We start from the raw sequence: 24940 nt of genomic DNA on the forward strand, positions 1-24940 counted from the left end.
AAATTGAGATCCCATCTGCGTCGGTTCTACTCTGTTTCTCTGATTTCCAGAAGAGGGGGCAAGGGGAAAAGGAACCCTGTTTTCTGGATAGGAACTGAAGTCACGGAACTTTGTTTCCTTTGTTTGGGGGATCGCTTAAATTCCTGCACAAAGCGGAACTACGTGACCGTTGAGGAAAGGGCAAAGGTAAATGCGTTTTCTATGTCTGCAGGAGGTATAGAATAGATGTTGCGATTATTTATATAAATATTTATTTGTAAATTTATACAAACAAATAGATAAAATAGTGAGTAACTCAGTTTTCTTTTTGTATAAGGATGTTCTGCAAATGTATTCCAGAGTAAACGGAAACTCGAAAAAACGTCTTGTAAACAGGCAATGACAAACCGCCAAGAAAATTACATTGATTATGTCCATTAAAACCCTTGGAGTCTAGAAAGAGACTTGAATACAATAATGCTGCTGAGGATTAATTTTAGTTCGTAACTTCAGAAGTCTGAAATTGTACCTACCTCCTTCCCCCAGTTTTTTCCATTAACTTCCATCTTGAAAAATAGGTCATTACTTTGGGACATTTTAAATGTCACTAAATATGCTACTAATATTAATACTAATTCGTTCTGTTATACATAGGGTCGCTATGAGTTGTAAATGATTCGAAGGCAACTAACAACAACAACAAATATTCTACTATACAGTATATAGTTATTTCTATTTATTTTGGATTTATAATCTGTTTTTCTGTCATGTTTAAAGTTAAGCAACACTAAATTTTGAGTATAAAAATTAACAGAAAAAGGTGTTTTTTTTTACTGGCTGGTTTCACACTTCAAAATATGGTTAGTATAGTTTTAGTTTAGCATGCTGTGTTAATCCAGCCATTATGGTTTGTGAACCATAGTTTATGGCTTAATGTAATGGAAATCCAGACAATTAGCCTGTTGTAATATGAACCAGGCCATTTGTTGGATAATATTTTTTCATGTATCTTGAGTTTTCTTGTATTTTGAGTTGTATGTCTTAAGATTTTTTTTAAAAAAAATATTTCTTACTGAGATTGTACAAAGTGTAGTCAAACAGAATAGGAAACAAGCATTAATATTTGTATATATCTTTATTCATATGTAACTGGTTATAAATCTCAAATTCTAAGCATGAAGAAGTTAAAGCTTAAAGAACTTGAAAGTTGTTTGCAACAAGCTGATGTCTTTGAGAATCCGAAACTCCTGCTTGAACAATACCCAACACGGCCACATATTGCAGGTAAATTTCACTGTTCTCTCTGTCATGTATATAGTGTTAGTCTATGCTACATGTTCTATACAGGCTAATTCTAGAGGTTGTTTTCATGAAATTATAAGTTCTTGATGTAAGATTATATTGCTGATTGTTTAATATACAGTAGATTACTACTGTACGTTCTCATAGCTGTTCTAGAAGAATCATGGAAGTTGAGAATTTAATATCCCATTAAAAGTTTGTTAAGTGATAGTCTCCTGCATCATGAATGTCAAACAGGCTTATTTGTTCAGTCCTTGACTAGATCCTCCCTTATACTTTTTATTCCTCTAAAATTCAGTCAATACTTGGATGAAAGTATGATGTGTGAACTCAGAGGAATAACAAACAGTTTTTAATCTAGATGTCTATATTTAAGGAGTGCCTTTCTTTGTAAGCCTTGGCATTTCACTTATGTGAGCCAGCTGAGTGTGTTTTTATTTGCTTTACAGACATAGCTTGCTTAGCCATCTTAGTGGGTGTTGCCCATTATAAAGTTGAATAAAGATGAATAAGATTTGTGCTTGAATGGGGAAATAGATGACTTTTATTCATCCCAGTTTGTTTAGTACAGTTTGTATTTGCTCTAAACCTGTTGCCTGTATGTCTTTGTCTTTATTCTCCAGCATGTATGCTTTATACGATTCATAATACATTTGATGATATTGAAAACAAAATTGTTGCAGATCTTGGATGTGGTTGTGGCATACTGAGCATTGGAAGTGCCATGTTGGGAGCAGGGTAGGGAATCTCATTTTCTTATTGCTTTATTAATATTTATTTATTAATAAATTAATTCTCATTTCATATTTATTAATAATTAATTTCAATATTATGTATTAATATTAAACTAAATGAGGAAAGATGAATACCACAGGTACTTCAAAACATGGAGCTAGAGCATCTCAAAATAAATCCATCTATATGGTGCTGGTAGTTTTAGAAATTGCTTGTTGTATGTTTTTAACTAGTCTTCATGAAAACTTACCAGGATCAGATTACTAGGAAATCCCTGGGCTGTAAACTAAAGTAGGAAGTGAAAAGACAAAAACACATCCTGGACTAAGCCAGAAAGGTAATGACAAGCCATTACTGTATTGCCACCAAGAAAAACTACATAGTTAAGCAGTCAGATGGGATCTTTGCCCTTTAATCCAACTACTAGATATATTAGACACATTTCCAATTAAGGATGCAGTGTAGTTTCACAATCTATTTGAAGTAATATGAGTATCTAAAACACATTGTTATGCTACTGATAAATTAGCACGTAGTTTACACATGAGTAAGCTGCATCAGAGACTACATTATGTGACACGTACCCCATATTTCAACTTTTTATGCTACTGAAATAGCACCACATGAAAAATCATCCAGAGATGGAACAGCATTTACTAATAGTTCAAGGTTTATATAACTGTCATTTAGAAATCTAATAGTTCGTTTTTCCTTTAACAGAAAAAAACTATCACTATCACAATCACAACAGACCTAGTATTAAAATTAGCCTTAAGCATGGATGTTTAACAGTGGAAGTTGATATGTTTTAAAGGTAATATGAAAATATGTGCTGCTATAATTTCTTTTAATTTTACTTCTCCTAGGTTATGTATAGGATTCGATATAGATGCCAATGCCCTGGCAGTATTTAACAGGAATACTGAAGAATTTGACCTCACAAATATTGACATGGTTCAGTGCAACGTATGTTCTTTGCCTGACAAAATGCCCAAAACATTTGATACAGTTATTATGAATCCTCCCTTTGGAACTAAGCACAATAAAGGTTAGCCATTTTCCGTAGAATGGGAATGAACCTCCTGAAGAAGCCACTATCTAATTTTATTTATTTTCCAGCATTTCTATGCTGCCACAATGAACCAATACTTCTCAGACCCTTCCTTTTCTTACCACCTCTTAGCTGCCATTCATGTCTTTCACTTCAGACACAACATAAACTGCCCTCCTCCCCCTCCAACAACCTTCTCAACACTTTCCTTTCCCTACTCCAAGAGCAGCTAAGCTGATAGCAGCTAAGGGAAGTTAGGGAAAGGTAGATACTGATGTTGGGGAAGGTGGGTGGGCAGGCTGGTTGAATGCCGTATGGTGCTCTTGAAGTCAGCAACGCTTAATTTGGCTTAAATGCTACATATCCAACCCTATGTCAGCCTCACCCAATCTCCCCAAAGCTTTTCACTCCCTACCTTCTTAGCCACTGCCACCAATGTTTTTGGCTTTTTCCAGTCTCCTTGCCAACTGTGTGCCTAGAACAAAGGTGTTTTGGTTCATAGACAATTTGAAGCTAGCTGTCCTGTGCAATGAATGTTTTGTTCATTCCTGCCAAGTTACCATGTGTGTCTGTCATGTATTCCAGTACCAATTCTTTATGTCTACCTTAAAACCTTTGAGCTGTATTTGTTATGCTGTATGGTTCATAGTAAGGAAGGATAATGTAATATTTTTCTTACATCTATAAATTTTTCTAGCCAGTATTCCACAAGTTTTCTCCAAGTTCCATAAATTCAATTCCTTCATTCTCTATTTTTATACCTGCCTTAAAACAAGTATAACACAGAAATAGCTTCCATTTTATAATTATATTTCTACTATTAGGGTAACAGATGAGATTGATTTTCTTACATTATATTACATGGTAATATTCAACTCAATATCCATGATTTTTCAAAAGTTGCAATTGTAAGACATTTCCCATATAAAAATATTTTATTGGAACTTTGATTTAAAAAATTGAACAGAAGTATCTGTTTCCCAGTCTGGTGTCAACCACAAATTTTAGGATTGTGTGTTCTATATTTAAGGCAAAAGCTTTTGATGCTTTGTGTGAAGTGTGAAAGGTCCCCTGTGCAAGCACCAAGTCATGTCTGACCCTTTGGGGGGACACCGCTTTCGTGATGTTTTCTTGTCAGACTATAGAGCGGGGTGGTTTGCCATTGCCTTCCCCAGTCGTCACCTTCCCCAGCAAGCTGGGTACTCATTTTACCAACCTCGGAAGGATGGAAGGCTGAGTCGACCTGAGCCGACTATCTGAGAATCCAGCTTCCGCTGGGATCAAACTCGGGTCGTGGGAGTGTTTCAGTTGCAATACTGCTGCCTACCACTCTGTGCCACACAAGGCTGTTTACTTTAGGATATACTAAACTATTACTTAACCAATTATGCATCTATTATTGATAAAAAGCATTTATTTGTGAGATTAAATAAAAAATATCTGACAGTAAGTCAATCTTTCAACTCATGTTAGAAATTTAATTCAATATAAGAAATAGCTGAAGCAATATATCTGCACAAAGATTGTTACACAACACAAACAGATGTATTGAATTGTTTAAACTGATTAAACATTAAAACATTATGCTAATCAGGAATGTTTAAAATAAAATTCAACTTGCTATGTGTTGAAAACAGGGGAGGAACTGAATATTTAATAGTACCCAAATCAAGGAGGCACTCAGTAGTGAAATTACACGAATGTGTACTCTCCAAGCTAGATAATATACAGTATTAGCAATTACCAAGTTTTTCTTAACACCAACAAGGCAACTTCATTTCAGTAATTGTGATACTACTCAAGGCTGCTGAGAGAGATTAGGAATTCAGGAGAGATAATACTTATAACCTTAAGCATGACTGAGTAAAAGAGGCTTAAAACTGTTAACGATTTTTTATTTTCATAGGCATGGACATGGCTTTTCTCAAGACAGCACTGCAGATGGCAAGGATAGCTGTATATTCCTTACACAAAACATCAACTCGGCAAGTATGTCTCTAGCAAGTTTATGCTTGTACACATTTTTAGAGGGAACAATAAGGTTAGAAACCTTGGGTGTTCTAGAATGATGAAGATCACAACTATGGAACATAATGTTGAAATCAGGTATCCTGGAATAGCCTAAAACGTGATCGAAATAGTGTGTTCCAGATGTATTAGAATTTGACTTCCATAATACCAGCCAGTTTGTGCAAAATCTAAAAGGTTAGCTTTTTTTTTTTTTCATTTCTTTATAACCAAAAAAAAATCTCATTGTGAAAATACGTTGAGGAAGGCCATCATTGCCATCAGTCAAAATATATATAGATTTATCAAAATCAAGAGAACCCCTAATATCTTGCATTCCTTCCATGCTCAGCATATTCAGAAAAAAGCAGATGAATGGAAAATAGAAATGGAAATTTTAGCAGGTAAGAACAAGTTGTTACTGTTGAGCTCAGTTTAAAGGCACACAGAGTTCCCCTGTTTAAATGTAAGGCTGTATTTATATAGTATTCTGAAGGACACTTTTATAGAAGCTGTCGTAAATAGCATGATACAACATGTTCTATATACTTTTAATCATTTCATACTGATAGTGCTTCACAGCAGTTGTCTCCCTTGAGCTTTTTAAAATGTGCAATTCCAAAACTATTGTGAAAATAATACTGTGATGGTATCTTAATTAAATATTCTGGAAATATATGCAGTATTTGCATTATACAAGTTGATCTAATTAAACTATTGCTACTCAACCAGACACAAGATAATTTTAGGGGATCATAAACAAGTTATGTCCAATAACCCAGTATCAGGTATTCAGGTCATACATATGTATATTAACTCTAAGACTCCTGTTTCCAGTTAACTTATTTTATCATTTCTCAAATATATTTGTGACTTTCCACACATTACTTACAGCTTAAATTCTTTTTAATTCACTAATTTTTAGAACTGAAATATGACCTACCAGCATCATATAAATTCCACAAGAAAAAATCAGTAAGTATTAAGCCACTTTTAATTCAGAGTAAACTTATGAATTTGTAGCTAAATAACTGAGCTATATACTAATGATAGCAGACAAAACTGTTTCAGTTTGAACTGGGCCCACGCATGGATATAACCTGGTATCGAAAACAAAATTCAAGATTTAAACAAAAGGGAGCAGAAACTTAAAGTATGGCATTTAATGGTAATGTTCAATTTCTAGAGCTATAGGAATCCTTTAGCCTCATCTATAGCATGGGACCTATTTTCCATTTTACTATATATACCAACCCATCATTCTCTTGCTCTTCAAATGGGTTCTGATGCAATCAGACGCATGGCTCCTAATTCTTCAGTGAAAGGTTGATGTGTTGTATGATAGACAAGGAAGACCTGCAATTGAGAATCCCTACTCACAAAAGGAGATCAAAGCTACCGTGTGGTTTAATCAGAGGGGAAGATAAAACAGCTACGCTAACATTGTAAAAGGAATACTGGGGGTGGGGTGGGGTGCATAATAGCAAATATTAGGAGGATCATGCATATTTTCCTGCTTGTAAAATCACTGCCTATCCATATGGTTAGCAGAATTATTAGAATACAGTATGCTGTTTAATTTATGTAGGCATCCACCCTTAAAAGATTACAGTTTTAAGCTAGACTGTACTGAACTAGTTCACATAAATGAAAATCTAAAATTCTGTGTTTAGGGCTGTGCAGCATTTTGGACATAAAATAAAAAGGCGTTTTGCAGCGTGCAGGAGCGCACATTTAGCACTTGTCTAAAACTCCTAAAACAAAACATGATTTTTCTTGGGATCCTGTGCCAAGCAACCATATGATCCCAGGAAAACCTACAAAGGATTTGCAGACAGGTATAAACTGAGTAAATGCACAAACTCCAAACTTCATTTTGCTTCAAATTAGAAGGGCTGTGCAACCTTTCTGTGTTTAGCACACACATTCCATTCTACCTGCGTTCTCAACAATAATTACTGTTTAACTAAAAACAGTGAACAACCAAAACAAAGTATTTTCAGACTGTGACTATCCTACTGAAGAAATATCCTTCTACAGTCCCCCATAATAATAGTAGCAACAGTATCTACAGGATAGGAAGCATCGTCCTATATCTGTTTCTCCCTTAACTTGCTTTTTGTCTAATACGGTTGGGAGCGGTTGGGTAGAAGAAGAGGTGAAAACAGGAATTATATGGATCAAGTCATTTGGTTAAGGCAAGTCCAGCCCACAGGTTCAAGAAGCTGGATATCTAGTAGATCACAACAATTATAGTAAACTCTCGACTTAGCGAACGTAATTGGGGAGTGTACGTTAAAAAAGATTAAAACTAAATGAGATTTTTCACGTGTACTGAAGCATAGAGTTGATGGACAACTTCTGTCCATAATACATTACAGTACTACTTTTTGAGGTGTCCCTGAAATGAAAATTATGATGGGCAGGGCATATTCATGCTTTACTAGACCAGTTCCACTGTTTCTTCATCACATAATGTAATCCATGCTGGATGTTGCTATATGAAGAGCAGCCTCTGAAGCAGCTCAGTTTAGACATCTTTGCACTCTTAAACATACAGTGTTTGAGAATTTACTAAAACCGAAAGCAACTTCTGCTCACTGGAACGGACACTTTCTGTCATTGCAATACAAAAGAAAACAGATGACATTTTGAGAAAATTCTAAGGCAGCACTGAAGACAAAAACAAAATCTGAATTAGGTGCTCATGGTAACTCTACATAGTTGCTTTATTTCATTTATAGATATTTTTTCTTTGTTAAACTAAAGGTAGCAATACAGTTTGATACATCTGTAATTGAACACAAAGATTCACAGAATTTTAACACACAAGATACTGATACTTATTTGGTATACACTACTCAGTAAAAGTTTTGTACATAGTAGACATTAGGATAGTTCAGTTTCTTCAGCCTTTTCTTTCAGCCTGATTTTAGGCTCAATCATCAGTTATTTTAAAAACTGCATGTTAGATCAGCCACTATTCCAGAAAAGAATCTAAAAATATAATTTTCTTCTTTGTCTTACAGGTAGACATCGAAGTAGATTTTATCAGATTCTCTTGTGAAAAAAAATGATGGAGGAATGACTTAAAACTTCATTAAAAATAATAAAAATAGCATTAAATGCTTTTTGAAGTATTACTACTGAACTCCAGCACCATTTTCTGTTTTTAGCTGTTTGGCAGCGGGCTCTTCTTGCTCCCCTTCTTCAATTGGCCTTTTCTTGGGACTTGCTGACCCTGTAAAATTGACATCTCAGTCACGGTGGGCCACAACCATCACATTCAGACCTACAGTAACAAACCAAGTAATAGCAAGCTCCTGTAGGGTCCTTTACTTTGGTCTCTTTCTCAGAACAGCTTAGAAAACCTAGTTGGCTAGATTAACAAATGTGAGAGGGCCATTAAGGAATGTTTGTAACTATGACATAGCCACTCCTCTCTTTGATTCTTGCTATTCAAGGTGAATCTACTCATGGATGTGACTCGGCTTAGATTTCCATTCTGATCCACCATTTATGCAGAAAGTATAGTCTCCAAAGAGAATGTTGCAGACCTGAAGTAATGTTGCTGAATGCTACAAACAGCCTTTAACTTGGCAAGTTTCCAATTGCCTGCACAATTCTGTTTTGGGGGGCAGAGTTCAAAAATCAAACACCTAACGAAGATTAACACAGAAGCTTTGACAATAACTTAAAAGCAATGTTTCAGGGCACCACAGCTTATACATTTTGGAAGCTTGTTCCACAAAGATAAGTCACCTGTGTTATTTGTATCTTCACCCTCCTCTTCATCTTCACTTTCAAATTTTGTTTTCTTGCCTTGGAATTTCACTTTTTTGTCGTGTGTGCCTTGTGCTCCCTTGCCACCTTTACCTTTGCCTTTGCGACCTGGCAAAAAGGGAATGTACATATTAGATTATCACACTTTTAGGAATTTATTTCTGGGTATCTGAAATTAAGGAGGAAGGCTATCATATAAAATAGCTCTTCCCAATTTGGCGCCATACGTAGAATTACTGTTTCCATAACTCCCAGCCAACATGGCCAGTATTTGCTGAATTTTAAGAACAGACTATTAGTCCATCTTATACCAGAAGGAGTGTTCACAGTGCACCATGGAAGCAGGTTTTAGTGATTTCTTTTCCAGTCATACATGAAGAAAAAAGGAACACTGGTGCTTTCTGTGCACTTTCCTTCTGATTTGGTGTATGTAGATAACCCAAATAAGTTGACTCCCACTAGTTCAGGACTTTCCTTTTGTGCATTATCCATTATACATGGAAGCTCCTTTCCAGTTTACAGTGTCTGGTGAATATAATGACTCTTCCAATAACCAGTTCATTTGTTGATTTAACTACTGAGATAGTTGCTGCTCTGATAGCAATAAATTGGTATTAAGAAGATATTCAACATGTTTTCTATGTTATAGCAATGAAGAACATGTACTATCTGGCATATTGATAGCAGACACTTTTCCTCCAGGAGTTGTGATGTATATTTCTAATTGCTCCAGCTGATGAAGTTCAGGGCACTATTAGCAAGATGCTTGAATTATCAATGAAGAATAAGAACTAATTTTAGAATGAAGGAGAGTCTGCTTTAATAATTATTTATACCCTTATACATGATATACTACTTCCAAAATGGTTTTAAAAGAAATCATTTGTAAGGAGGAGAGGATGCAGAAGACTAAATAGTACAGTAATGTACCTTAGAGGAATGGAAGAAAGCCAAGTGGGAAGAAGAAAGGGTGAGTGTCTGCTTTTTTTTAAAAAAAAAGTATTTACTTTAAGTTTTTGGCATAGGCCAGAGCTCAAAACGTCTGGGTGCTTTTGATGCCCTCCATCCGGTGACTAGTCCTTCTGACAGAAAGCTTCCCAGAAGCTTCCTAGATCTAGATTGGGCTGCATCTTGCAGGGAAGGTCATTTGCTAGTACTGTAGAGATTTAAGAAAGTCCTGGAAAGATTAGCCTTTGCATCAGCAAGACTATTCTGACAGAAAGGAACTATGGCTTGATCATTACCAGGCAGATGATTTTTGAGATCCAGTATCACCTGAACCAGTATGGGACTATAAACAGATTACCACTGTTTAAGTCATTGATTTACTTTATTCCCTAAAAGAACAATGGCTGGGAGGAGGCAGGAATATAAGAGTTTATTGGACACGTTGATGTGAACATGCCCATGGCTTGTTTTCCCTTTTCTTGGAACCATTAAAAGATTCCTGAGATTTATAGAAGATCTCTGATAGGAAAACTCACTTTCTGGGTGATGTGTGAATACACTACAAGAGAAGTTATATTTCAGTCAAATGTGTTTGATTGCTGTCATGGGCTGATATCAAAAACCTCTGATGTAACCAGAAAAAGAAAAGTGATCATGGTCACTTTTTAGTATGAAAAATCCTGAGGCCTAGATGTGAATTACAACTGTTCCAAGATCTTTTTGGCTCAACTGAAGAACGTGCTTGGATCAACAAAGTATCTGGAAATGCATATATAAGGAACTTTGAAAGATGAAAATGTACAACTTGAGAAAATCCAAACAGACTCACAAACCCAAAATAGATGTCTCTGTAATAGAAAAGCTTTTGTTGGTAAAGAAACCTGTCCGATCTACAGTGGTTGGGGAATACATGAAAATGCAGATATGCTTCACCAATGCAGAATTAATTCCATTTTTTCCAAGCCACAATTCCATTTTTCTCCCTTAGAGTACCACAAAGAATCAGGTCTGGGCTAGGCTGTTGTTTTTTTTCTGTTAAAAAAAACTTGAATTCATTGCCCTAACAATCCACTTTGTGAAACTGTAGTTCTTTCATGCATGAAGGTCTGGCTACAAAGAGAGATCAAGAAGTACCCATAGGGTTCTGAAGCAGTTCTAGGATTCTAAGCATGCACGCTAACCCTGGCATGCGTTCTCTCACACAGGCCAAACTCTTCTGAACTCTCTAACACTGAGGCAGGCAATCTTTTGGCTAGAGGGTATTTTTAAGAAAAAAATTAGACTCTGAGGGCCAAGTGATATCACCAGAAGGGCTATATCGGAAACGTTTACCTATTTTTGAAGGGAAGAGGAGTTTAAAAACAAAAAGGCCAAGAGCCTTTTTAAGGTCTTATTTGTACATAATGTAGCATAAAATGTGGGGATTAAAGAGGACAAAGAGGTTGGGGAAAAGACTAAGATAACTAATCTCCCCCCTCTTTGGGGGGAGATGGCTGGTAATAGAAATTTGAATGAATGAATGAATGAATGAATGAATGAATGAATGAATGAATGAATGAATGGGGCAAAAGGCATAACTATTTTTTTCTTTTTCCTTTTTCTTTATTTTCTATCTTTGCTCTTGTTTTGTATATTTTTACTATAGTGAAATATATATATATCCATATCCCATGTCACTGAAAATTGGCATACTGCCAAGTGTTGCCTGCTTCCATGCCATCCCAGCCACAGGATATTTGAAAGCAAGGCCTTTGGCTGGGCTACAGAGCTCAGTTTGTCCCACTTGCAAACTTTTCCCTCAGCCCAGTAACAGTTGGTCTTCCAGCACCCTCCTGCCCTGCCCTGCCACCACTGTGGGCAGGCTGCTCTCATGGCTTGTCTGGTCCTCCCCTGAGCCACTTAAGAGGAAAGGAGCTTCAGCAGCTTCTTTCTAACACACAAAGATGAGCTTGCTAGAACACAGCTGCTCTCTGAGGAGAGCCATCCATTCCTTGCCCAATAATCTAAGTGTAACTTCCAGGAAAGGTAAAATGAATATGTAAATGCCTCAAAGGAAGAAATCACCTTTTCCCTTTTTTTTGTTTAACAGCTCCTGCTGGCCCTCCATGATTTTCTTCAGAGCTTCTCTGGCCACATCTCCTTCAAGTACTTCCCACGTGACATCTTTCTCTCGCAGCTGTAAGTTCCCATTATTTGCTTCTTTGGCTTTATCCAGCGCATCTTTGGCACTGCTCTTGAACAGGATGATCCCCTATACACAGAAACACAATCTGAATCGCTGCAGGCACCATCCATCTGTTTTCATCCTCACGATGGGGGCATTTGCAAACTGGCTCATCCTGGGTGAGGCACAGAAAGAACTGGAGGGAGGAGCCCAGGAGAGCTAATGTAAGAGAAATTTTAATTATCCAATGGGCAATTTCCTGTGCAATAGGAGAGTTCTGAACCCCTATTTGGCTGCTTCCAACCACCAGCCAGGAAATAGCATCTTCTTACAGATTCACAGCATGAAGCAACAGTGACTGGTAGTTAAAAGTTGCTAATAACTGGCAGTCAAGCTCTTCTGTAAGCCTCCATCCTACTCTACAGAACTGAATGTGTATGTAACTAATTTGGGGACAGACAGGGCCGCAACTGGAGGGGGGGGCAAGCAGGGCATGTGCCCCAGGCGCAGCACTGGGGGGCGCCAAAATGGGTGCGGAATCCATGCTTGCCCCGGGTGACACAGACCCTAGTTGCAGGCCTGGGGACAGATAACTGTCTTAGGGCATTCTTTGACAAATGCTGAAGGGAAAAGCTGAATAAAGTAACACACAATCTGCACATTTCTCCCTTGTCCTTAAGATACTTCCCTCTGTCAGACTATAGAAAGAAATAACTGGCACAGCCTGCATGTTAGATAACTAAAGAAATAATGCTGGATACAAAGGAGTACTGTACTCTACAAATTCATTTTATTTTCTAGCTTTGTTCTGTGAACTGAAAAATCTGTAGGTCAAAAGTTTCTTAATTTTTCACTAGCTGTGTATTACAATGCACACTATAATGTGTAACCAGTATAAAACAAGAGTCTTTAACCGTTTCAGGCTAGTAGGCATGTTTGTAATTCTCAGTGCATGTTAAAGGCTTATTCTCAAAATGATTCCCATAGTGAGTGGTCAACCATAAAACATTACCATATAAAAAAGGCAAACTAAATACTGGGCCACCCAGTATTCTATTTTCTAAGAATGCCTGGGGTTTATTGCAGGGGAGGTGTCTGGAGACATTTACCCTTGAGGCTGATGCTTTGCAATATGTTAGCTTCTGATTTTTTTTAATTAAAAAGAATCTAATAAAGTCAGGGAGTGGAGAGAACTTGGTAGGCATCAAGGAATATATTGGTAGGTAACTAATTGTTGCAGTGAGTATCTTTTGGGGGGGGGGTCTAGGATTTACAAGGTCAAAGCAAAGCAATGTCATTGTTTACTCTAGCAAGCAGGAATGTCACTTACATTCTGCATTATTACTAGGAATTACTTTACCAGAGAAGTGTTGGAAAATGTATCAAGTTTTTCCATTATGATTTTTGTCATTAACACACATTCTACCAGTAAATTTAAGAGAGATGAACAAGAATAGTAAAACAATCCATACTCTTTGTCCAGATTATGCATATCCAGTCCTGAAAACAGTGTGCCATCTGTTTAACATTTCATCATTTACAGATATCAGAGTAACCATTCTGACCTCTTTTGCACCCCTGACGAAGTCTATCCACTTGATTTCACCGTGATTTGAAAAAACTGCATGGAGGTCTTCTCGACAAGTATGATCTTCCAAGTCACCAAAAAACTTCAGCAAGCATCCCTGTTTCTCTTCCAGAGATTTCTTTTGTGTATAAAAAGAGGGAAGAACCTGTAAGATACTTATTTACTTCCTAGGTGATTTATTGGACTTCAGTAAAATGAGTGCTCTGAAAGCTTTCCAGAATTTGATCAATAAAGAAGTATCCAAACATAAAGAATTCCAGGGTATCGTTGCATTTGTAGACCTTTTGTCATCAGAAATCTTGTTCCTGGCAGATACCCTCTTCAGGTCTCCCTCCCATGTGAACAGAATCCTGTGGAGTTGGGGTCACACTCTCTGATACCGTCTACCCACTGGGAAAGTGGTCTGCAGGTGTGCGTGTGTTTTTCTTCCTGTGGAAGTAGATTCTCACAGGGCAGGTTCATTCCTGCAGACACCCTCTCCCACTTCCCCCAGAAGATAGCAGGAACAACCCTGGTCTCTTCTACAATGCTTTTCTGAAAACTCCCACTGCCCACAAGTTTGACTCAATGTGGCTATTTTCTCCAGGTGATATGCTTCATCCTTGCTTGATAATGAAAACTAAATTCCTTGGATGTTACTTTTCTATAATATGCAGAAGATCCAATGAAGAGCCCTATCTTCATCACATGATAATTTAATAGTTTATATGAAACACTCCTCTCCCCTGGGGGTTTAGTTCTTAACCCTGGATCTCGAACTGTTGATGGAGTACAATCCTGATGGTCATCCACCCTAATGATATGCGTTGAAGACCCACAACATTTGAAGAGCTAACCTTCAGAACCATTGCTCTAAAAGGCTGAAAATTCTTCTTTTACACCATCATCTTACATTCCAAGGTTTTGGCAGTGGGGGAGCAGAACTGCTGGCTTTTTTTTAGCACAAGGCATGGCTATTACTAGAAGTCATAATAAAGTACAAATGAAAATGAGCAATGTTTTCTACTTTGGTAATACTCAGGGAATAGTCTTCTGTATTAAATCTCTTTAACATTTGAACAAGTAAATGTTGTCTTCAGCCTTCCCCAACCTGGCACTTTTCAGATGTATTATAACAGAACACTCATTAGCTTTGTATGCAACAGACTAGTTACACATAATGGAAAGTAGTTCAACACAACTGTGGGTGCTAATTTGGGGAAGGCAGTCTTACTCATTTACCTACATACATTCTATGAGCCTTTGCAGACGATTTGGTTGCCTTTGTCAGGACAGCCTTTTCTGTGGAATGAGCAAGCCACAAAACTCAGGACTGCGTCTAAGGTCCTCCTTTCACGTACTTCAGTAGATTCACCCTAAACCCAGTAAAAAGCTTTTATGACCCAATTTCTAAAAGAAAAGAAAAATATCAAGGCTCAAGTCTATCAAGGAGGTCCACCTCACTGGGAGAATTGCATTGGGCACCAGCTCGGGGGCATACATTTTAGGACTGAGCCCTGGCATCAGTAAGGAGTAAATGCACAACTACTAAAGGCTGCTGATTTGAAGTACTCAGCCGAAGCTTTCCCATTTGCTTTAGGTCCAGGAAATCAGATTCAAGTTAGTCTAAGCAATTTCCTCTTCAAGTCTTTATTCTACCACCCTAGCCTAGTTATACAGACACATGGACAAATGTAGCCACCACCTGAATGGACTATGCAGTCAGTGAAATCAAAGGGAATGTACCATTTCAGCATCTTCAGCCTGTTTCTGTTTCTCTTCCTTCTCTCTGTTATAAAAAGAAGGACAAGTTAGGCAACAAAACTTGGGCACAAAAGCCGAGAGTTAATTTCAAAGTTCACATTGCCACTTACTGTTTGGCCTTTGCTTTTGCTTCCAGTTTATTCCTTTTCTTCTCATCATTCTTCTTGGCAAAGTAATCTTCTCTACACAGAATATAATCTATTTAAGCATATGCACTTGGGACTACTACTGAAATGTAAAGTAATATCAATCCTTCAGGCCACGATTTGAAGAACATTGATCAGCATTAATGCCCAACCTTAGCTTAAACGGTAACTGGCACTAATTACTACTGACACTCTGACCTTAACGTGCAAATAAAATGAGAAAGTACTTATTTTGCCTTATCATCTGAGTCCCTTAAAACTGAGGTGGAGAACCAAGGTCCTACAATTCCAAGTAGCCTCAGCCAGCAGATCCAAGGCAAGGGGATGCTAGGAGTTGATGTTCAACACCTAGAAGTCCACAAATTTCCTTCCATTACCCTAAAGCCGAAATAGGTTCTTCTTACTACCCTTTTTCATGCTAACAAGAATTAATGTCTGTGTGTGTGTTTCAAAACTCATACTGAAAGTCAGTAGATTGAGCCAGAGAAAGGGGTAAAAGAAAACTAGATGGCATTTACTGATGTCCTAAAGGGTGGAGGGGTCCATAGCAATAGTTCTGCCAAGTGGTATACAGTCTGGCGGTTGGGTCCTTGAGTAAGGGTAGAAAAGAGAAGGAAGCACAATAAAGACTAAATACTATTCCTACTGACTGCAACAAATAGGAAACACTCCTGCACTGAAGACCATTTTGTCCTGTGAATATACATGGTAGATTGTATACAGAATTGCTTTTCTAGGAAAGCAATTTAACATTCTAAATTGCTCCACTTCTCTACTGACTTTTCTCTTCCACCTGCTTTTCTATTTGTTTAAAAAAGGAAAAAAAGGCTGCAATGTTCTCTTTGTAAGTAGAAGGTGCTATAACACTGAAGAATCAATGTCACCGTGCCTTCTACCGACACAAGGAAAAAATTCCAGCTTATTCTGGGAAGGAAAGTATGTTATCAAAACCCCACACAATAACACTGTAAAATAAAAAGAATAACATGATTTTAAAAACAAGTCTTGAAGACACAATGGCCTTATCACCACAAGCCCTGATGCAACAGAACCAAGAAAAGTTGGCCACCCTTCCTGTAGCAAGTTGCCATTCCTCTGCCAAAGTCAGAAGCCTCACACGAAGCTCATGTCAAAACTCAAATGCAGAACTGAAATCATACTTACTTGAAGAGCACAATCAGCTCTGTGTCGTTGTATTTTTGGTTTGGCGTCCCAACAAACTCCTTGGCAGATTCAACACTATCAAATACAGCAAATATGGATCCCTGGTTTAAGGAAAAGGAGAATTGAATCTGATCTTGGGATCTGATACAGCTTCAGGAAATTTAGAGCTAACAGAATTCTGTTTAAAGGTATTACCTTAAATGTTTTCTGAAGTGTTCTCCGCATCTGAATGTTTTCTACCTTGCCTTTACAATCCAGCCATTCTTTGATATCATCTAAAGTTGCATCTAATGGAAAACCTTTCTGAAAAATGAAAGTTTAAATAATTCTCATATTCAAGTTCAGTGTTTTACACATCTATGCAGTGCAGAAAAAAAGTTCCATTATTACATGGAAGCAATGAGTTCTTTTAATGGAGTGTTGTTCCACCATAATCAACGACTGAATTTGCATGTAAATAATGAACACAGAGCAGAAGGCATACAGCTTCCAGCAATCAGGAGGGAGGCTTCAGATTAAAACTCATGGCTAACAAAAACAAAACTTTCAGTAACAATAGCAAATACTGTATACTGAAGACCAAGGGAGGACAAGGAAAATGAAGTAATTACAAGTTAGACCAAAAATTAATGTATGTATCTTAGTAGGAGGTGTATCTTTACTAAAGATGGGGAAATGGACAGAGGAACTTTTTAAGACATACAAATGATGGTAAAAGGGTAATATGGCATCTATGCCAAGAAGTGAAAATGGCTGTTTGTAAGAACGTGCTTCTTGCCACTTTCTTAAGAGGGTAATGAGAGTTGGTATGTCAGGAGAACCATAAGAGTTGAGTATAGGGGGAATGGGATACTTAACAAGTGTGTGTGGTAAAACAAGAAGATATAAGGTCAAAAATGAATAAATGTGGACTGAACACAAAAGAAGCACTTTGAGGTAGCTTGGTCAGATAGAGAAAATGAAAGAAGATCAAAATCCAACAAAATCAGCATATGAAGTATGAGTCACAAGGAAGGGAAAGGCCAAGAAAGCACAGTTAGATTTGATGAAATCCTCAAAAAAAAAAAAGTAAGATGAGGTTTAAAGAACAAAAGTCAATATATGAAGCAATGTATGAATGTGAGAAAAACAAAGATGGGTTACAAGAACAGAAAGGTATGAAGAGATACCTTGAATACCGGCAGTATAAACTAAATATAGCTATGTTTCCTTTTCTTATTTTATGCCTTAATTCCTCACTCCTTTACATAGCATTGCTTACCCTGAAAGGAATAGCACGATAGGTATGGAGACATGCATGCATACATCAAGCTAAATAATTTTCTCATTGTTTTCCTAATATATAACCCAGAAGCCCAAAAAGTAAGAATTCTTTTTCAGCATGACTTTATATTATTACGATTGTAGTAACTGTATACAGAATTCTTGAGAATCTGAGGTCCCCTCAAAGCACATTAGGTTCTTTGCTGAAAGACAGGACAGCTGTGTGATAACAGGCGAACTATCAGGAGTCCTGTGGGTGTCTGAAAAAGCAGAGGAGCGTATTCTCAGTTTACAGGGCACAACAGTGAAGCCCAAAGGTCTCACCACACATGAACTAAATATATTGCTCAGAATCCGTTGCCTGTTCCTGGCACCAGCAAACAGAAAACCCTGATAGAAAAGACAGATTCTGACATACCAAATCTGAAATTCACTGTATTTTAATACCATCATTCCACTTACAATATATACAGATCTGCTTTTAATTGCATTCTTATATTGTTCAGTAACTTCAGGCAATGGTTTGTTTGGAGATCTTCGGATTTTAGTCTTATCTTCACTAACTTCCATAAGTTCGGTCTTTGATTTTTTTAATGCTCCCACTATTACATCAAAGTCTTTTGTAAGGCGATTTAGCCTACAAAATTGAAGATAAAGAAGGAAGTTATTTGTTTTGTTGCCTCAGTTACATGTCATCTATATATAATCTGACACTTAAATTAAATTTATGCACTCATAAAACAGAAATCACAAATATGCTGGTTTAAATTATAAGAAAAATTCAACTTAAAGAAATTCATGAATTGACATTTTATTGACTTTTTTCTACCGCCACCAACCTCCCCAGAATAAGACCATTCACCTTTCTAGTAGCAGCCTTCTGCATCCTAGTTCAAATTGTTCCAGAAAGCCACCTACCCCATCCATAACTTTCCTTAAATAGGTTTACTTTAGAGTCAAAAGCACAGAAGTAAAAACCCACACTTTTACATCGAGCAACAAAAGGCACACACCTTTAGAGATCTATAAATACAAATGCTACAAGAGTTCTGTATTTACGATTGTAGAAATATATGTGAAATGTATCAAATGTAGACATTTCTTCCCATGCCATGTAAAAACCCCTGACTATATCCTTATTTCCTGAAAGGTCACACTGTCTTGAAACAAATGTCCTCATTCCACACATGGAAAAGATCTATTCATGTGTGCAAAAAGAGTCAGAAAAAATCTGCTTTAACAAGGGCTCCCCTCTGTGGATATAACTGTTTTAAGGAGAAAAGACACACGGGATACATGACAGATATTCCAAATTATGCTGCAGAACAACATAAAAAGTAAAGCTGCCAATTTTAATTGCTACAGCAACTAATAAACACACATCGGCTCAGTAAATAACCAAACTTAGGTGATGAAAAGTGATACTTTTCATGGGGATTTAAAATCAAATCCAGCCCAGAACACAGGTTTACTGTAAATTAGAAGCAGCTCTTCTTTTTCTTATGAAACTATGAGCCCACTATTAGTATTACCTATTGAATGTGATTATTGTTTCTAAAGTCACCCAGCCATCATCTGATTTGATCTTCTCTTGAAGAAACTTGTCCCGGGGTAAGTTGTGATCACCAAAGTAGTACTATGAAATACATTAGAATAATGCAAACATCAGAACCCAAATTATGATGCTCTACTACTTCATTTAGCAATTCCCCAGTTCTAGTTCCATTACTGCAAAAAGCTTTTATTGCATCTTTGTCTGTACCAGTACTCCTCAATTACTGACCACTCATTCAGCGACCATTTGAAGTTACAACTGCACTGAAAAAGGAGACTTACAACTGGTCCTCAAAGTTCCAGCTGTCACAGGGTCCCTTTGGTCATAATTCTGGTGCTTGGCAACCAGCAAGCATTTACAACGGTCACAGCATGCCATGGTCATGTGGTTGCCATTTGTGATCTTCACAGCCAGCTTCTGACAAGCAAAGTCAATGGGGAAGCCAGCAGGAAGTCGCAAGTCACTGTCATGTGACATCACACTTAACGACCCACAGAAATCCGTGTAAAGACCACAGCTGGAACTGACACTGCAAATTGGTGTGATCACGTGACATTTCACTTAATGACTGTGCCATTTAGCAACGGATTTGCCAGTCCCAACTGTGGTAAGTAAGGACTACCTGCATTCTGGGTAGTTGAAAAATGCACACCCCATTTTCTTCTTAAAATGTAAACAATGACATGAAGTAGTTATCCTAATGATTATTTTATATTATACAGCATAACTAGAAGACTTAAACATGGCAATAAGCATGAAAATAACAAATGGAGCTACATTATCAATTCCAATTTTTAAAAAAGGAAAATTCTGATTTGATGTTGTATCCAACAGACTGTCATATTTGATCAATTAGTGGATATAAATTGCAATGAATACAGTTTTACTGTAGGATAATCTTTACTTTAGCTGTACAGTAGGTCAATCTGCCTCAGTCTAATGTGCTTCAGGTACACTGGATTAAATCCCCTATTATCCAAACCCTGCTATTTTCACGCTATCTTAATATGTATAGCGGGAGTATTCATACCTCAATTTGTTGACAAACCTTCTTTTCCAAATCAGACATATTTTCACTATCTCCATTTTCAGCCATTTTCACTTCCTGCAATCAAAGCAATATTTAGAAACACTGTACATTCAAATCATTAAGCCCCCCACCAGTTTTTAGTAACATATATTCCAATCTTTCAAAATATCTGCATTGCTCAAACCAGTCCCATTAAAGAGCATAAAAAGGAGAATAGCCTTGGTAGATAAAAATTAGACACTATCACACAAAAGTAATGTTTGCTGGCCCAGGAAAGTAACAACCAGTTGGTGAAAAATAAATAGTACTGCATGGAAAATATAATCATTTATAATCTGGCTTCTAAGAGGGCCTAAATGTCTACAAATATTGCAAATTAACAGAAGTATAAAAAGGGGTTAATCAGAAACCTGGTAGTCCTTTTTTATTTTCCTTTTTTTTCTACTTTTTCGGTATTTTAATTCTTGTTAAATTTGCTCTGTTTATTTTTTCTTTTCATTAACGTGTGTGTGTGCGCATGGGAGAGAGAAACAATAGTGACTTTAATATTAAGTAATCAATTTAAGATCAACGAATTCGATTATACAACGAATACTTTGATGTGAGTCTTAGTAGTTCTTAATAGGTCTTTTTTCAACATTATACTCAATGTTGTTTGCAGCCTACTCAGCTTTTGACAAGGCTGTTAGGTGTTACCATCTACTCTGTAACTGGCTGGCAACAATTAAACTTGTTTGTGGAAACATGCTGAAAAGGAAAGTGCTTAGAAGTGGTACAAAAGAGAAAAATGGAACCAGCATAGTTTCCCTTATGAAACTGGATGAACAGAGTATCATATTTTTGTTAAGAGTGATCCCACCTCCGATCAATATAAACCTAATTAGTATAAAAGCAGGAATTCCACTTTCCTGGAGGACTACAAAAAGATAATGAATCACTGGATCTCTTGGACTGATACCTGTGAATTATTTTTATATTTATGGTAAAAACTTTTAATTTACAAGGTGCTATTAAAATTAGAATGAATTAACTCTTCAGTAGCTATATTGGAAGCAGTTTAGAATGCAACTGATATACAAAAAAGCTTAGGTTATAATTCCTTTATTTGCTTTCTGTAATCATGTTATGAATAATACATCTTCCATTTTTGGTTTTTCATACTAGCTATCATGCCATTCCATTCCAAGTCCCACCTTGCAAGTTCGACAAATTTAAAACTATAAGCTTACAAAAGGCTGATTTTATTCCCAATTAAGCAGCATTCAAATCTGTTCCTTTTTTTCCCCTTCCAGGAGACTGTTTTCAGTCACATCTTTCAGCTGGAATCAAGGGGATATTGATTTTTCCATGAGAAATGCAGAAGCATCTTATTCCATTCTCCTAAGTCCCTTGAGCAAGGCTCAGTGTCTGATTAAAGGATCATTGGCCAGAAAAACCAAATTAAGACTTTACAGTTCCACCCAAGCCAGTGACACACAATGGGCAGCCCTCAAAATGGATTAAAAAGGCCCAGCAGGAGGAACTGTACAATCCAAGATGGGGTTCACACATCATGCTCAGCAATTTATTCATGTATTTATTAGTCACTTTCATAGACTGCCACAATTCTAAAGGACTCTTGGTGGTTCACAAATACAATCTGTTCGGTTTTCATGTCACGTTGTATAAACCAGGCATCATGGCTTGTAAACTATGATTTGAGTTGTGATATAAAGTCCTTGAAGGCTTATTCAATGAACTATGACTTTGCTTGAGATGGGAAGCCAACTTAGTTGTACCAGTGTAATTTGCAATCAAGTATATTTATAACCCTGTCTGACCAGTGAAGCTTGGACTGCAAAGCTGGCTTCTGAATTATTTATAGAAGATATAGCAACTTTCTAGAAATAATAGGCCCATTTATTAAATTATATTGTTCAATATTCAAGAGTAGAAGGAGACACAGAATAGAGAAGTGGAGTGCCCAACATATCCACATTAACAGAATGTTGTTTTGGCATCTGTTAAGTCATGTTTCTACAAATTTAAAATTACTATTAATTCAAATCTTTACTTTGGTCAGACCAGTAAAAAATACCATCAATTAGAACTACAACCATTTCAATAATAATGAAACCTATGAGATATAAAAAATACTAAAAAGCTAGGATTACCCAGTCTTTATAGAAAAGTTCTTAATATGCAGAGTAACAAGTGAAAATATAACAGAATATAGAATAAAGTAAGAGCAATACTGTTAAAATTAAATTAGAATAATTTGAGTGTATAACTCAACAAAAAACATTTCATGTATACTGGGTATTTATGCATTTTTTCAGGAAGAAAATGAGAGATTAACTGAATCACCAGAAATGTGATGCTTAAAAAGCGGCGCTGGTTCATATAATATGGTCTTCTGCTATACTGGTTCCCCTTTGACTAGATCTCATGAGTTAAGCTTGGCTCTGGAAAACTTTTTTCTTTTTAAGATATTCATGCTCTTTTGAACTATATACCAACATCTGAGCTTTGATCCTCACAGAGAAAGCAACCTGGGTCCTGATTAAACCACTTAAGGCTGTGGGGTAGGGTCCTTCACATGGATAGCAGCCTTCTTTTCCATACCTGTGTAGAATAGAGCTGTGCCTACTTAATCCACCCCAATATTGTTCATTAGATTTCTAACTTGTCTGTCGATCAGGAACTCAAGATGGCATACACGGTTGTCCTACTTCTCATTTCCCCCACTAACAACTCTTGTGAGGAGTGAGCTAAGAGAACCTACGACTGGCCCAAGTCACCCAATAAGCTTCCACGACTAAGGGTGGACTTCCAGCTGGGTTTCCCCACTCCTAGTCCAACACCTTACTACTATCGTCTTGAGGATCTCATCATGATCAAGAGTCCTGTCTAAGTGTGGGTTGTTGTCCTACAGAGAATTTACACACAGATATTCATATACAGATAGAATTTCCTTTTTCAGATTACCTATCAAATATTTTTTAGGGCAGGAGCACACTAATGTCTGCTGATATGATGCCACTTTTTTATTACTGTGTGGAGTTATCACTGTTTTAATTGAAAACCTACATCAGCCACACAATCTATATTTTGAGGCAGATTACTGATTATTTCTAATGTAAGTTGGATCTACAAAAACAGAAGATGTCAGAGAAAATTCTGCAGATGGCACACTGCTTTTAATAAAGTTTCTGAATACTTTTCTATGTTACAATAATCCTGGATGCCTGACAGGAAAAGTCTTCCCCTAGTATGGTATCCTCCAAATGTGTGACTACAGCTCCCAGAATTCCTGTACCAGCTAGCAACATAGATCACTGTTATTTCAAGATTCTCCTATTTGGCTCCCACCAGATTCCAGCTACCATAAGAAAAATTATTTAACATAGTGTTTTTCAAGCTTAGCAAGTTTAAGACACGTGGACTTCAACTCCCAGAATTCCCCAACTAGCATGCTGGCTGGAGAATTCTGGGAGTTAAAAGTCCAGGTAACTTAAAATAGCCAAAGTTGAGAAACACTAATTTAACAGAATTAATCTGGTCATAATATAACCAGAGGATCTCTTTTTTCACCTTGGAGGACACCCTGGACATACAGTAGTTCAAAAAGTTTTACCAAAGAAAATGTTGCCCTTATTCCTCCCTTCTCCTACTCTGAGAGAGATGTTCTTAAAAAACACAACACGGAAACGTCTAAACTATCCAGTCGCCTCCTGCAATCTGAAGTGGTACAGCCCCTCCCATAATGTCGAGATTCTAACACCTCCTTCGGCTCTCCATATTAGCACAGCTCGATCAACACAGTGAGATTAAAGATCAAGTGCCATTTGTGATCCTGAGGGTCCCAGGAGCCAAAACCCAGTAGCCCCCTAAGTTATTTATTATTTATTTGAATTTATTAGCCGCCCAACTCCAATGGACTTCCTCGAATATCTCCCCCCACCCCCCACTGCGCGTACAGGCCCCAACCCAGGAAAGAAGCGACCCGGCGAATCCACCCAGATACACCTTCGGACGTAGGACGCGGTTAAGGCTTAGGGAAACTCCCTGCTCTTCAAACCCCACATTCCCAGAGAATTCCCGCAAAAGCGATTGCAAGCGTCCCCCGTCATCGCGGTGGCGATATATTACTCGTACATGCGGACTTCATATTACTATATCACTGATATATCGCCACCGCGATGTTGGGGGGGGGGGGAGCTGCTATCTACTGCTTGTGCGGAAAGCCTCCAAGCCATTCCCCTCCGCGTAACACCCGCAGCCACCGCCACGACACACGTGGGAACCGACAACTCCGCAGCCTCGAAAGGCAATGATGTACCACGAAAAGGAAGTGGCGAATGCCCAACGCCGGAAAACGGTGGGAAATACAGTATGGGGCACCCAAACCAACCTTCTCCCAGGGCAGAAGGAACCGCACGCTTCTTCTAGCAGCAGGCCGCAGCGGCGGTGAAGGCTTCTACCTTTAAGCGCCGATCTCTC

The 24940-nt window shown here is 37.5% G+C and overlaps 2 protein-coding genes across 3 annotated transcripts; one reads left to right on the plus strand and one right to left on the minus strand.

The window, feature by feature from the left end:
- Positions 1-8217, plus strand: METTL5 (methyltransferase 5, N6-adenosine). Its single transcript, XM_063318213.1, has 8 exons — positions 1-186; positions 1154-1263; positions 1905-2019; positions 2883-3064; positions 4974-5056; positions 5427-5478; positions 6000-6049; positions 8104-8217. The coding sequence occupies exons 2-8, from the start codon at positions 1155-1157 to the stop codon at positions 8149-8151; spliced, it is 639 nt and encodes a 212-aa protein (XP_063174283.1). The 5' UTR covers positions 1-186; position 1154; the 3' UTR covers positions 8152-8217.
- On the minus strand, positions 7772-24940 carry SSB (small RNA binding exonuclease protection factor La). 2 transcript variants are annotated; one of them, XM_063318212.1, is made up of 12 exons: positions 24922-24940; positions 20459-20533; positions 19406-19509; positions 18336-18510; positions 16806-16913; positions 16611-16711; positions 15411-15482; positions 15283-15325; positions 13535-13675; positions 11870-12056; positions 8837-8965; positions 7772-8315 (listed from the first exon to the last, which is right to left on the minus strand). In XM_063318212.1, exons 2-12 carry the CDS (start codon positions 20522-20524, stop codon positions 8218-8220), a joined length of 1224 nt encoding a protein of 407 aa, XP_063174282.1. In that variant the 5' UTR covers positions 20525-20533; positions 24922-24940; the 3' UTR covers positions 7772-8217. The 2 variants fall into 2 exon arrangements, with proteins under 2 accessions (XP_063174282.1, XP_063174281.1); XM_063318211.1 differs by having other exon boundaries at positions 24852-24938.

The sequence above is a fragment of the Candoia aspera genome, chromosome 1 (genome assembly GCF_035149785.1).
Source record: "Candoia aspera isolate rCanAsp1 chromosome 1, rCanAsp1.hap2, whole genome shotgun sequence".
NCBI classification, from domain to species: domain Eukaryota; kingdom Metazoa; phylum Chordata; class Lepidosauria; order Squamata; family Boidae; genus Candoia; species Candoia aspera.

Excerpts from the sequence above, each read along its gene's own strand:
- METTL5 (XM_063318213.1), top strand. The coding sequence starts at position 1,155 with ATGAAGAAGTTAAAGCTTAAAGAACTTGAAAGTTGTTTGCAACAAGCT. Across the intron at positions 1,264-1,904 it reads AACACGGCCACATATTGCAG|CATGTATGCTTTATACGATT; the intron begins GTAAATTTCACT and ends TTTATTCTCCAG. Across the intron at positions 3,065-4,973 it reads TGGAACTAAGCACAATAAAG|GCATGGACATGGCTTTTCTC; the intron begins GTTAGCCATTTT and ends TTATTTTCATAG.
- SSB (XM_063318212.1), bottom strand. The coding sequence starts at position 20,524 with ATGGCTGAAAATGGAGATAGTGAAAATATGTCTGATTTGGAAAAGAAG. Across the intron at positions 15,326-15,410 it reads GCAAAAGCAAAGGCCAAACA|AGAGAAGGAAGAGAAACAGA; the intron begins GTAAGTGGCAAT and ends TTTTTATAACAG. Across the intron at positions 13,676-15,282 it reads AGGCTGAAGATGCTGAAATG|AAATCTCTGGAAGAGAAACA; the intron begins GTACATTCCCTT and ends TATACACAAAAG.